The sequence below is a fragment of the Scomber scombrus genome, chromosome 16 (genome assembly GCF_963691925.1).
Source record: "Scomber scombrus chromosome 16, fScoSco1.1, whole genome shotgun sequence".
In the NCBI taxonomy this organism is placed as follows: Eukaryota; Metazoa; Chordata; class Actinopteri; order Scombriformes; family Scombridae; genus Scomber; species Scomber scombrus.
Window position 1 is genome coordinate 15,335,912 of NC_084985.1, and position 14,919 is coordinate 15,350,830.

At 35.0% G+C, this 14,919-nt stretch overlaps 2 protein-coding genes and 1 non-coding gene across 4 annotated transcripts in view; 2 read left to right on the top strand and 1 right to left on the bottom strand.

The window, feature by feature from the left end:
• Positions 1–14,919, bottom strand: part of LOC133995855 (antizyme inhibitor 1-like) — a 547,935-nt gene that overhangs the window by 454,070 nt on the left and 78,946 nt on the right. The gene's annotated exons all lie outside the window — the stretch shown is intronic.
• Positions 1,651–7,526, top strand: LOC133995834 (beta-2-microglobulin-like). 2 transcript variants are annotated; one of them, XR_009927181.1, is made up of 5 exons: positions 1,651–1,814; positions 2,829–3,104; positions 4,349–4,385; positions 4,479–5,213; positions 5,600–7,526. XR_009927181.1 is itself a non-coding variant. In XM_062435314.1 (4 exons), the coding sequence occupies exons 1-3, from the start codon at positions 1,754–1,756 to the stop codon at positions 4,360–4,362; spliced, it is 351 nt and encodes a 116-aa protein (XP_062291298.1). In that variant the 5' UTR covers positions 1,651–1,753; the 3' UTR covers positions 4,363–4,385; positions 4,479–7,526. The 2 variants fall into 2 exon arrangements, 1 of the variants encoding a protein (XP_062291298.1); XM_062435314.1 differs by having other exon boundaries at positions 4,479–7,526.
• LOC133997097 (U8 small nucleolar RNA) lies at positions 11,432–11,563 on the top strand. Its single transcript, XR_009927251.1, has one exon. It is a non-coding gene; the product is annotated as a U8 small nucleolar RNA (small nucleolar RNA).

Consider the following 14,919-nt stretch of genomic DNA (forward strand, 5'->3'; position numbering starts at 1 on the left):
GTCCTTTTTACAGTTCATTGATCCTCATCATTTATCAAGTAAGCAAGTATTTTATGCCTTATTTGTGTTCCTTTTTAATATTTTAATCTGCACAATTGCACAATAGCATGTAATAGCTATTTAACTGACAGTTTGTGTTTTGCTTGTGTTTTCTGTTTTGGATGCCCTGACACTACAAATGGGGACTGCAAACGAATTTGCCTTTTCTCAGGCAGATCAGAAATGGCTGCATTACACCCTAGACCAGTCAGGAGGGATTGGATGCCCTTAAAAGCTTTGAAATTTGGTGAAATTTATTGATTAAATAAATGAATGTTTGTTTAAAAATATATTTTGTGTGGATTTGTCATTTGCTATTAGATAAAAACCTGTTTAATAAGGCCTATCATATTTAGGCCTATGTCTATAACACCCTGACTGTAGATAAAGCAGGATTTGTATTATTAGCCTATTTTTATATAGGCATATTTAGTAATTGTGGTTTAATATTATTATATTTAATATTGAACTATCATTGAAAGCACGTTGATCTATAGTTAGGTTGAAATTTCAACATTGTTTCAACATTTGTGTTAGTTGAAATACCATTGAAATTCCGTTGATCTTTAGTTAGAAAATCAACGTTGTTTCAATATTAATTTTGGGTGCAAAATGATGTTGAATCAACATCAGAGTTCAACGTTGTTTCAATGACTTAACGTTGACAAAATAATGTTGATTTAACATTGTTTCAATGACTCTGCTATCTGGGTTATTATGCACCCTCCAGACATAATTTCAGATATATGAAAATGGTTTGCTTTGAATAATAATTAGTGTCCAATATGTTTTTTTGTGTGTGTTTTATTTGTTCATGTAGATTTTGGAATATAAAATAAAAATATTTTATGTTAAAGGTCAAAAGTCTGGCATGGGATTAATTGGTGACACCATTTAAGCCCATGTGTGTTCTAAATAAACCCACGTCATGATTTAAATACATAATGTAAAAAATATTGATTTCAAAGAATTAAAAAGCAATATAGGTATTTAATAACAAAAAATGAGGAAAAACCCCTCATCCTGAGCAAAATCTTAAAGGTCTGACTTCAGATGTAACCCCCTATGTATATATCAACTGTAAGTAACTGTCTCTCTTACTCATTGAATTACACATTTGTTCTCAGTAACTGTAACGGATTACAGTTACATTGATTTTGTAATTAAATTACGTAATACTGTTATGTAACTAGTTACTACCCACACTGGATATATGTAAGGGTCTGCTGTTCTCAAATCACAAGACTGAGAAACTGTTTCCGGTCTTTTTTGTTGTAAGATAAAGTAAACTTTATGGCAACATATAAATTGTTTAGTAATAAGAAATGTAAGGAATAAGAGATAAGTAATACACTCTAAAAACTATCAAATGGGCTCTAACAACTCACAGGAACCTAAATTGAACACGGAGTGATTGTCTGATGAAACCGCGCCATAGAAATCAACATGTCGGGGTGAACGTTACCTAGCAACCGTTTCTCCTGACTCTCCTATTGGTGGATTTAGCAGGTTAATTTTTTTCTTTGCAGTGAATAACGCGGAAGCGGCTTCTGGTGGGCGGGGTTAGCGTTGTCACCGCCCGCACACAGCCGCCGTTTACCAGCAAGCACTTCCCCGAAACAGACACTTTCTACTTTCGATTCTACAGCCGCCGCTGTTTTACCGTCTCTGCCTTTGTTTTCTTCAAAATAATTCAAAAATCGAAGCAGAAACAATGAAGATGTTTCTTGCCGTCGCTCTGCTCTGCCTCCTGAGCGTCTCATGGGCCAAAGAGTGTAAGTTACCTACTGTACTTTTATTATTTATGAATCCTAAACATATTTTGACTAATGGCGTTGTGCTGTAACGCGGAAGGCCTTGAGATCGCAGATAGGGACAGACCTCAGACACCTGACGCTATGTTTACTGCTAACTTCCACTCAAAAGATATAGACAAAGGAATATATATATATGTATTAATTATATTAAAAGTAACATAAAAACCGAGAAATGCAGTGTGTTGATAATAAACTTTTTATGAGTTCAAAGGTAAGTTAATGTCCTTAAATGCGCTGTGACGCAGCAACAGGGAAGCTGTAACAGTCTGATCGCACTGGCCAAAGGTGGCTCATAAAGACAGCTAGGTTATGTGGAGTTTGCCTTATATATATGTTATGTTATATATTATCTGATTAATAAAGTACGGGAAGACTTTCTTTACCCTGCCAATTGCTTCCTGAAAAAGTATAAGAATGACACTTGTGTTAACTGTAGCTTTTATAAGGGCCGCCCAGAAACTATGTTACACTTATTTTTGGCATTGTCCGCATAGAGAGTCTTTATGGAAAGACATTACAAGCTTCGTAAATAATAACATAGTCTCTGACTTTAAAATATATGTGGATATATAACTATTGTTTGGTGTCATCCACTATAAATTTAAAAAAGCAATAAGATATGTTGGCTATATAATTAGTTTGATTATAGTATTGGTGATCAATCTAAATAAAACAATTTTTAATTTATTATCATTTTTGCTCACTGATCAAATCAAACTGGCTGGTAAAATAAGTGATATGTGCTATATTTTTATCACTTACAATTATTTGTATGTTCAAACAAAATTATTGATATAAAAAAAGAGATTGATGCCTAAATTGATTAATAATAATATTACAGCACAGCGTTGTTGTTTAGTAATAAGGGAGAGGAAGAATACTTTTTAGAATACAGTATATAAGTAAGTAATCTACATCAGCCTACTATATCATATTTTCATCAAGTGAACATTTTTTTCTGTTTGTTGATAGCTGAGCCAAAGGTCCAAGTGTACAGCCGTTCTCCAGGAGAGTTTGGGAAAGAGAACACCCTCATCTGTCATGTGAGCGGCTTCCACCCACCAGAGATCAGGATTGACCTGCTGAAGAACGGTGTGGAGATCCCCAACAGCAAGCAAACTGACCTGGCCTTTGAGGAGAACTGGCACTACCACCTGACCAAACACGTGACGTTCACTCCAAACAAAGGAGATCATTTCTCTTGCAGAGTGACTCACATGCAGAAAGTACCCAAGACATACATTTGGGGTATGTGTTTGTCTCTCTGTTTGTATTTCTGTCTTTATGGGGTTTTTAAAAAACTTTGAGTTAGTACAGTAATGCTAAATTGTGTTTTGCCCGGTTTATAATTTAAGTATTATCATTTAAAATAAGAATAGAACAAATAGCTTACACCACATTGCAATACAAAGTATACTGTAAACAAAATGCACTTTTTACTATAAAGAAGAAAAACAAATAATTGTATTAATGATCGCATACATAATACATTTGAGAAATATGACCTAGTTTATATACTGTAGGATATATTGATGTATGTACTGTGCGTCTCCTACAAAACCGAGTAGATAATGTCATCAATACATATAATCAGATTTTAATATAATTGATGACAATAACAACACAATATAAAATATGTAAACTGCTACAACTAATAATAATAACAATAATTTAATTTACTTTTTATAGCACAACATATACAGTTCTTTAAATAAACAAAAGAAAAATAAACAACAATACAAAGAAACACTTGAAATGTGCTCAAACCGGCAACATGACAATATAAGCTCATGAAAACAAATTTACAGTTGTTCACATGAACCCCAAAAACCTAATCGTCCTACTTGCTCATTTCCCATTTTTCAACAAAATCAGAAAAAAAGCTTAATTCATTTATTCATTTTCAGTTTCCAATTTGAAACTAATGATTTAATAAACTGATGATACATGGACAGGAAGTGGGACATTATTACTATCTCTAGCAAAAACAATGTTCTTTGTTCAAATTAACTTTTAAACAAACCACAGGGCTGCATCCTCTTGACCTGATTTAAGGCACGTAACACATAACCACGATGTTCACATGTGGCTGTTGTTCTCGCTCTCTCTCTTAACTGCCGACGGTTAAATAAAAGCATTAATTCCAAAATATAATTAAGAATCCACAGAAAAACAAATAAGTGAAAGTTGAGTCTTCTCTTAGTTTACATTCTATGTTGCTAAACAGTAACCACCCAAGTTCTAAGATACCCCCCCAAAAAAGTAAACTTTTGTTTTTCTGACGAGATTTTATAAATACCTCATATACAGCTATATCATTTATCGGAAAAGAGTGTGTAAAATGTTGATCTTGATTTTGTATTTCTCTTCTTTTTTTTTTTTTAATTTTAAAACCTTTACATGCACCACTCCACATTTACAAGCTCTAAACTGTTCAGGTCAGAGGTGCTAGAAAGCGCAGGTGCTCAACTGGTTTTTATTTCTCTCTACAGATCCAGATATGTAATTTTACCCTCCTCTGCGCTGCAGGTATGTATTAAACTCATTTTTCAATTGGATAAACATTTTGTTAATTGACTGGCTTGGTAATTACTCACTGTTTTTATTCTTTGATAACCACAGGTCTGCAAAGTTGCAAGGAAATGGAGAAGATTGACATTTTCTGCTTATAATCTTGTGTGTGCATAAACCAGTGTGTAAGATTTAGTGATGCATCTAGTGATGAGGTTGCAGATTGCAACCATTTGAATAATCCACCAAACCCAAAACTCCAGTCTTCCAAGTGTGTAGGAAAACCTGCAGTGGCCACGAAACTAACGAAAAATGCAAGACACCCTCTCTAGAGTCAGTGTTTGGGTTGTCTACTCTAGGCTACTGTAAAAACATGATGACCTGGAGGGTGACCCACTTGGTGATTATCCCATATTAGTCCGAATATAAGACATGGTGGCTTAAAAGTAGGCCAATTTAACCAGCAACTGAGTAACAGTAATTTAATGAGTGTTGTTGACAACTCGAGTACTTCCCTGTCTCTTGTCTTCTCCGCTGAGCTCCATATGTGTGTGGAGGATCAGCTCCACCCGCGTTGAAGCAAAGGAGAGAAACTCAGCGCGACCAGAACTGACAGCAAAATGCAGCAAAATGCATTTTTCTGTCGTTTATGGTCGCGCTGAGTTTCTCTTCTCTCCTTTGTTTCACCGCGGGCAGGGCTGAACACTCTGCAGATGTATGTGTGCTCAGCGGAGCAGACAGTGAGCCAGGTGAAGTGCTCGAGTTGACAACTACACTCATTACATTACTGTAAATGCAGTAAAAGTTTTGCAAGCAAATAAGAGTAATTTAATCCAAGTTATAAGAGTTTTTTTCCCAAGAATTGAAGAGTTGTTGACAACTTGACTACTTCACTGTCTCTCGTCTGCTCCGCTGAGCTCCATATGTGTGTGGAGGATCTGCTCCACCCGCGTTGAAGCAAAGGAGAGAAACTCAGCGCGACCAGAACTGATAGCAAAATGCAGCAAAATGCATTTTTCTGTCCTTTTTGGTCGCGCTGAGTTTCTCTTCTCTCCTTTGTTTCACCGCGGGCGGGGCTGAGCACTCTGCAGATGTATGTGTGCTCAGCGGAGCAGACAGTGAGCCAGGTGAAGTGCTCAAGTTGACAACCCCTAACTTCATTCATGATATTACTGTAAATGCAATAAAAGTTTTGCAAGCAAATAAGAGTAATTTAATCCAAGTTATAAGAGTTTTTTTCCAAGAATTGAGGAGTTGTTGACAACTCGAGTACTTCCCTGTCTCTTGTCTTCTCCGCTGAGCTCCATATGTGTGTGGAGGATCAGCTCCACCCGCGTTGAAGCAAAGGAGAGAAACTCAGCGCGACCAGAACTGACAGCAAAATGCAGCAAAATGCATTTTTCTGTTGTTTATGGTCGCGCTGAGTTTCTCTTCTCTCCTTTGTTTCACCGCGGGCGGGGCTGAGCACTCTGCAGATGTATGTGTGCTCAGCGGAGCAGACAGTGAGCCAGGTGAAGTGCTCGAGTTGACAACTACACTCATTACATTACAATAAATTCAGTAAAAGTTTTTCAAGCAAATAAGAGTCATTTAATGCAAGTTGTAAGTCTTTTTCCAAAAATGAGTCTTGCAAATGTGGTTGTCTTATATTCGGGTCAATACAGTACTGATTAAAACATTCTTATGAATATTATATTAAATTTCTGCCAAATCTGTTCTGCTGAATGGCACTAAATCTTACACACTGTGAAACTTTGAATATCGACAAATATTGCATTTACAGTCTATCAGCATGTGTTTTTGTAAATGGGGTTAAAGTTTCATTAAATAATTGTTGAGCACAAGAGGGCATAAAGAATCCAAATCTCACAGCAAAGAGCCTTATACGTCCACTGCTGCAAGTGTATTATTGTGTCCATGAACCCGTCAGCTTATATCATACAGATTTATAAATGTGAAATAATTTGGGTTGAAAAAATCTAAATTGTCCCTCTGTGCTGCTAGTGATGTCCTGTCAAAAGTTTAAAAGATTAATATTTTGTAATTTACAGCAGTGCTGACATAGCCACTTTGTATCAGGCTTATTTTATATCCAAGGCTGAATTTGTAAACTGAAGCTCATGACACCCCACCCCCTAACCATAATTACTTTATGTTCCAACCTCCTCTTTTTAATTTTTTTTCTTTTTGATAAAGCTGTTGATTTTGTGCGACATTATTTTGTACATTTATTATGTCCACTTGTTCTCCGGCTCAAAGCCTTATGTTATATTTCTGTGCAAAATTAAATTAAATTAAAAAACAAGCTTGCAATCAACATGTAAAACTGCTTTTCTCTAAGTAAAAACAACATGCATGAACTAAAAAAAAGAAAAGTTTTAAATTATGTTGAATGTTAAATTTTGGTGCCTGCAAGATGATGGATGCTGGTCATGGACACAAGTTTGGTATAAGTGGCTGCACACAAAAACAAAGTCGCTAATACAGTCACCGGCCACTTCATTAGGTACACCTGTAAAATCTAATTCAATCCAATACAACAGCTCTGCCATAAATTCCACATTTATGATTTTTTTTTACATTTTCACTTTTTGTTGACATTGTCAGGAAAATGATGATTTTACTTAATGTTTACTGAGGTCGTACTAAGTGATGGTGGTGTCCTGGGTGCAATCATATTGACTGGTGTTCCTAATATTTTGCCCCTCTCATGTATATTAATGGGGTGGACAAAATATTAGGAACACCAGTCAATATAATGCACCCTAGTACACCACCATCACCCAGTACGACCTTAATAATAAACATAAAGCAGCATTATCACCTTTCTGACAATGTCAACAAAAACTGAAAATGATAACCTTCATAAATGTAGAATTTATGGCAGAGCTGTTGTATTGGATTTGATTAGATTGTGCAGGTGTACCTAATGAAGTTGTCGGTGAGTGAACATCACCATGATAAGCAGTCATCTTTTAATTCAAATAGATGTTTGTATATAAATTAATATGCGTAGTGCCTACAAACTTGAGTATAATACATGCCTCTGTTGTTTCTGAAGAATATATGTCAGTTTGTCACAATTTCTTTTACTCTCAATTTTGAAATAAATTTGACAATGTATGTTTCTGGCTGTACTCAATAAAGAGTTCTACTGGATGACTCCCAAAATGTCTTTACTGTTCAGTTCGTTTAGTTGGAAATATCAATACATTTCACAGCAGAGTTTTTTTAAAACTTCAACAATCATGTGTTGGAAGTTCAGGGGCTGTTGCATCGAGGTGATCTTAGCTAAAGTTTAGAGTTAAAGTTGAGTTTAGATTTGTTGTCTAGTTATTGTGGTCCCTGAACTCAGTTGCTCTGTCTTGTAGGGAAAGTATATCAAGTGAAATGGTGAAAAGGGGGTTTTGGTGGCTGTTATCATTCCTCTGGAAAAGATTTTCAATATAAGTGATAATGAGAGACAGGCAGGGACAATTCTATTTTACCTGTGACATGATGCTATGAGGACCCAACTATCAGAGACAATAACAAAGATGAACACCTGTCAAACAATCTGTTTATGAATATGTGCTCTCTTCATGGTCTAAGTGTGGCTCTTAAGGAGGCTGCACCTGCAAAGGCCAGCTCCCTCTTAAGGGTCTGGGATCAATCCATGGCGTATGTAAGTACTAGAATAGTAGAATAAATGAAAATAACATTGTTAACATGACAACTGACCCACCAGCCATAGCTAAACCCTGTCTACCCTTTCACTTTTGTTTCTCAGTCTCTCATTCCTTCACTCACACACTTTGACACAGTCAGTCTTCACATTCCATGTAACTGGACGGTTCTGTTTCTATTTTTGTCTTCTCTGCTCTTTCATTTTGCAGTCACATGCATAGGCTATATATTTAACTCTGAAAGACACAACATAACCCCACCATTTAATGACTAATTTTGAAACTATTGAACATAATTAAGAAGTAAAATTAAAGTAATGAGCAAAGCACGTGTCCATAAGACAAAAAAACAGACAACTGTGAGGAGACAGTGACATCTCCTGACATTCATTATCTGTGTCAGTATATAGAGCATAAGCACATATTAACAGAACATATTAATAAGATGTAATAAGCCGTGCTTGGTATCAAATTAGACAAAAACTAGAAATATGTGGAGGGGATTTTGAAGTAGGATTTCTCCAAGTTGGTGCAGTCAGTGTTACATCATTTGTACCAGTGATAGAATAAGACAACATGGCAATGATTGACTAACCTGCAGTGGAATTTATTCCATGAAAGGTCACAGTTAATATAAATGTGTGTGTTTATGTAATTTGTGGTCTTGGAGAGGATTTTGAAGTCAGATGTCTTCAAGTTGGTGATGTGAAACGTTATCAAATTTATATCAGAGATACAATAAAACATTAGGAAGTGGATGCTATAGCAACGGTGAAGTAGTTTATTGAGGAAAAAGTTCCGTGAGTTTCAAGAAATGTATTTTTTTGTCTAGGAGATTAATTTTAGCTGAGATTTCTCAAAGATTTTAAGTAGTAAAATATTTAAAATGTTCAACAGTGATAGAGGAGGAGATTATGAGTTAGCAACCACAACAACTATTAACTAATCTATTTAAAATTTGCAGATGACGAAGTGCAAACCTATGTTAAGCATACTGGGTCGTGTCACACTATACATTTTATAATTTACAGATATGACCCTTTCTCATAGCATTGTTAAATTAGAAAATGTAGAAAACTGCTACACAAGCAGTTTCAACAGCTTGAACACCCTGTGATCAATTATCAAAGCACAAAACCTTAATGTGCTTTTATACAATAAAATGATTGATAAGATTATGCTAAACAAATCCTGTGAATGGCTTTAACCCGCTGTAATGAACGACGCGGGTTTTTGGCGCTAAACGTCAGGATCGCTCCCTCTGCGTGCGCATGCGCAGATCTCTTCAGTCAGGATAAGAAGAAAACTTGTAACATCTGAATAAATAACGGAGAAAAAAGACTCTCAAGGCTGGATAAACATGAGCGAGACGGCAGGTTAGACACCATACATTTGAGCTGAACTATAATATAAGTAGTTCATAGTGTCTGATGGTTAGCTTAAATTGATTAAATATTACCTAAAGTTACCGCACAAATCGTAGCAGTGATTGTTGACTGTGTTAGCACTGTGATGACGTGGCCAAATGGTCAGTGACTTCCTTTATAGCTGTCTTATCACTCAATTAAAATGTAATAAAGTGTTATTCTGCTGTTACATGTCGAAAAGTCATTTGTGTTAACTGTTAAATTTAACTAAATTAACATTAGCTACAGTTTAAGTAGTTGGTTATTTGGTTAATTAGGCTAGTTAGTCAGTTAGTCGGTTACATAGTTAGTCGGTCGGTTGGTTGGTTAGTTAGTTAGTTAGTTAGTTAGTTAACACTTTGTTGTAGGCACAGTAGAACATGATGAAAAAACGTAACACTTCTCTTAATTTTACAACAGGATTCAACATCGAGGAGCTGATTCAAGTGACACCACTGAATGGAGGTAAATTAGCTAAAGCTTCACAAAGTAAAAATGAGATGAGTTTTGATAACGTCAGGACAGTGCTGAAGTTAGCTTCTGCTTCAGGGGTAAGGAAAACATAAATAATTATATTTTACAATTGTTTACCACTTGAACTTACGAAAAGGTGTTAGACATCTTAGCTAAAGCCTAAACACTGTTTAGACCAACTTTTAAGATTAAAAAACAACATTTATCTGCTTATGAAAACCGAATAATGTCAATTTCATTGCTTCTTGACCAAGATTCAGATTAAAAACTACTATACTTGTCAAATCTGGACTAGACAAGGAGACTTTAGAGACTGTTTTAAACACAGTTTTAGACTTTTCAAATCTTTCTTCTATTTGTGAAAGCACTTTAAACGGTGATTTCACAGCTGTCCACCTGCAAATGAGACACTAACTTCAGCGTTGTAAACCAGAGCTGATATTATTTTTATGTCCTGCTCTGTCAGGTGGAGACGAGCCCAAACTGGAACAGTTGGTGGGAAAACTAGTGAGACTGCAACAAGGTGACATGTTTTAATCATGTATTTTTAATTGTCATGTGCGTATAAAGTTTAGGCCTGTTCACCGTTCAGACCCCACAGCGACATCTTCTGTGGAAAACCTGAGTTTTATCTTCATGTATATGGATGTTGTTTTTTTGCGTCTAACATTTGGATTTAATTGGTAAGTTGATTAAAACATTTTTTTAAATTACCGATATATTGATAACAGTCTCAACACTGTTTAATTTAAAAGGTCGTGAATATCTTATTTTATTCAGAAGTTATGGTTATATACTTTTTATTTGAACATAATGTGACCATACTTTCACGTCTCCCACTTAAAGTAAAGTTAGTGAAGCAGACGGCAGGATGAGTCACTGTCGTCTCTTTCCGCCTTCGTGTTGAATTACACCGGTGTTAAAAGAGACGGATGATGCATTATTTAGCAGCTGTATTAGAGGATTTATCATTATACAAGTATCAATTCCTATTTTTGCCACTCGCTGGATGTTTCGTGCAATCAGCAACATGTTGTACTGGCAGATAATGAGTTGGGGTAAATCTTGACACCGGAGTTAGTCTCTGTGAAGCTGTATTTCCGCTTCCGTTTGTAAATCGTGCTCGTCTTTTTTTTCTTTAATTACATCAAAAAGCTTTAAAAATGACAATGTGGGTCATGTGCAGTTTGTCCTAACAGGATAGAGTGTTTGGCAATGTGAGAAAGCTTTAATCTGGTAGTGTGTGTTTGATAGTGGATATGTGTTAATGTGCACCAATCAGACGGCAGGCTGTGCTGACGACATGCTGTTTAACACGCGTCTGGTTTTAGTCTTATACAAAGAAATACACATAGAACTGGAATATCTGTACAGATTAACATAACAAGCACCTTGGCTTTCGATAAACATGTGTAGCAACATATAACAAGAAAAAATTGGACGCTCACGGAAATTTAAAACCATGAGTAAGATAGCTGTGCGCACTGATCAGAGCAGTTCTCACAACGTTCTCTCACCATCTTCAGTGAGGTACATCCTTACCTGTTACTCCTAATAAGGAGTATCAGAAAATGATGAGTGGAGTTTCATGAGATATGATTAATATCTCCGTCTTGTAGAGAACGCAACACTCTACAAGAACCATTCTGATATACTATGTAAAAAAAAAAGTTGGTATTGTAAGTGATGTACGAATGTGTCTTAATAGCTAAATGCTATATGTACAGGTGTTATTTTAAGCACCTCTAAATGACTATTCTTTGTTGAACAGAATATAAAACGAGTCATTCCAGTTCATAGATTAACTAAATGAAAACATATATAAATATTATAGTAATTTAAATAGAAAAAAACAAAAAGTGTAAGTGACATCTTCAATTAAAACATTCTGAAAATATTTTGATAATAGATCAACTTTTCTTATTTTTTATTTATTGTAGAGACTCAAAATAATATTTTATTTCATTTAAAAATAACTTAAATCATAGCGTTGTTTTTGAAATAAAAGATTTACAATGCTACAAATTTTGATATTTTTATACACAAAACAGGAAATTAACTTTTTTTCCCCAAATATACATCTTATGTGCAATTTTTATTACATTAACTCTCAAAATCCTTAGTAATACAAATAACAACTTACATTATAGCAGTTATTGCAGTTTTTATGTTGTTGCAGTTACATTGTGTTTTATTTAAGGTAAAAGAGCCCTCGGAGAAGAAATTAAGGAGCTCAAATCAGTCAGTGACTCCCTGCAGAAGGAGCTGGCATATTGTAAGGCAAAGAATCATCCTTAATGATTTTCTTAAATTCACAAACAATGCACTTATCTGTTGTTAAAATGTAAGTATATTTACTATCCTTTATAGACGTTTCATTTTATGCAATGAAAAATGAACTGTACTGTACCGAATATAATGTCTGTTATAGTATCAGTAATTGTTGTTACAGTACAAACTGAAGCTTACCAGCTGGAGGGAATCCACAAAGAAAAAGAAGGTACATTTGAGTTTATTGTAAGTACACATTGTAAATAAACTGGTGAGCAGAGTTTCAGTGATGTTTTTCTTCAGAGTTGTGCAGGAAGCTGCAGTTCCAGTGTGAGGAGTCTGAGCAGGACTCTGTCAGGTGAGCTTTACACTTGAAAACCCTAATTGAGAGTCTTCAGCAATACGAACTGTCTGTGTTTTTCTGTAGTCTAAACTAGACCCTTCAACTTCTCCATATTGTGAGACGTCATTGTTGTGTTTGTAATTTGTAACACTAGATGGCAGTAACTGGTCATGGTGGAGTCCTGCATAGTTCTTCATTAGATAAATTGCCCAGCGTCAAACCGTACCTGTATTATTAGATTTGTTCTGAAATGTTGGATTTACTTTATTCAGTCCTTAAGTTCGCTGTGTTAAATTTCATTGTGTGGTTTTCCATTTTTAATTTGTACTTTATATAAAGACCTTTCATCTTGCCTAATTGCCTATTTATACTGTATATTGATATAGTATTGTAAGTTTTTGAAAATATCCTTGTCCTTGTCTGTAGCTTTTGTAATTATACATTTTTATTCAGCAACAAGTATTGAATGTTGTCAGCAACACGACTTGTCAACCAGACAAACAATTTAAAATATAGAACTTAAGTTTAACTTGTGTCTTACTGTACTTATCATTGACTAACCAGTTATTGTTACTGTTGTGATGAAGACTTGCTAGTGCATCACAGCTAATGATTTTGCATTTTTTGCATTCTCGTTATCAATTTATTATCAATCCATTTATTGTTCATAGAGAGAAAAAAAGTTACATAATTTTAAAAGACCTTTGATTTTGATACCTTTGTGGCTTAACTTTTTTTGTTGTATCTTATTTTATCTCCATAAAGTATTTTAAATTGCAAGCAGATTTTCATGCACTGTATGCAGTAATATATACAGTAATATATGTAGTGGACTGTTCACTGTGGGGACATAGCTGAACAACCCATCAAAGTTTTGAAGTGATGGTGATATTGAATACATTAACAAGTTTCAAACCTTTTTCCAAGTCTACTGCACACAATGAAAGTCTAATTCAATTAATGGTACTTTGGAATTTTTAATACTTTTATATCTTGAGCTGAGAGGTGAGTTGTGTACTGTTTGTTTTGCAGGCAGGTAGAGCAGAACAAGAAAAGTGAAGAATTGCTGGAACAGTACAGATGTGAAATCCAGGAATTCAAGCTTAAACACCGGAAGCTGCGGTATCAATTTATAGTGCAATGATCTATAACATTAAAAAACCTGAAGAACAACACATTTATATCATATAAATGTATTAAATTCAGCCCTGTTTCTGCAGGATGAAGTTTGAAAACCAATTGCATCAGCTGATAGAGCAGCATAAGAATCTGCAGTCTGTGTTTGTAAGTTTGTCTATTTAATATAAAAATGAGTAATCTAGGACTCATCTCCTGCTTATACTCTTCACCAGATTTCTATAGATAATAATAGACTGATTAAAATGTGACATATTGTTAATATTGTTAATGACTGGAATCCCTGAAATTGTTAATTAGATGCCACAAAGACTTACAGCTGAAATAGAGAGTGCGGAAAATACAAAAAGGCAGCTGTTATCAGCTGGTGAGTACCCTCTCATAATTTAAGCACAGTTTTATGCAAACATGTAACCAAACAATTGGTTTTTATTTATGCATGAGTATGGGGATGGTTTTCCCTTTTTTCAACCCCTTTGATCATCTGTTCTCTGATTCTAATAGAAGAACTGAAGTTGGCTCAGCTGTGCCGCCTCGATGAGGAGCTGGAAGAATTGAAGAAGCAACTGGGGGCAATAGATTCAGAGGCTCAGCAGGAGTAAAACTGCATGTTGACTGGTAGTTTTAGAGGATCAGAGGATGCAACAGTCTGTTGATCTTTGACCACTCATCTTTGTTGTCAGGTGAAAACTTTGAATCTCCCAAAATGGTCAGTTTAGGGATTTCAGCAGTCCAAGGGGTTACAAACTCCTGCTGAATGCTTAAAGGCAAATAACTAAAACAGTCAAAATAAACTTAAAATGATTTTGAAAAGGATTTTAGTCACAGGTTGACATGTGACATCTCAGATATTAAAGTAAAATGTTTGCCTATCAAATTATTTATACTTGATATATTTAAATCATTATTTAATGTGTCCTTGCCAATGCTCTTCTGGGTGCTTCATGTTTTTATATTAATTGCCAAATGTTATGTATTTTTGAAACCTTAAAATGTTTTTCATTCTTTAACTGTTGAAATGGCTTACTTCAGGAGGATAGATGCCAGTACTACTCCTCTACAGTACTGTTTATATCTGAACTTTATATTGTGTATTCATAAAATATTAAATTAACATATTTAAAAATATAACGTTTTTCAAATGTTGTCACGTCATTCTCAAAGGGCATTATTTTATGAATCTTAAAGAGGTTCTGCTACACTATACACACTTACTCTACTTAAATGGACACACAATCACAATCAACTTCAGTTCT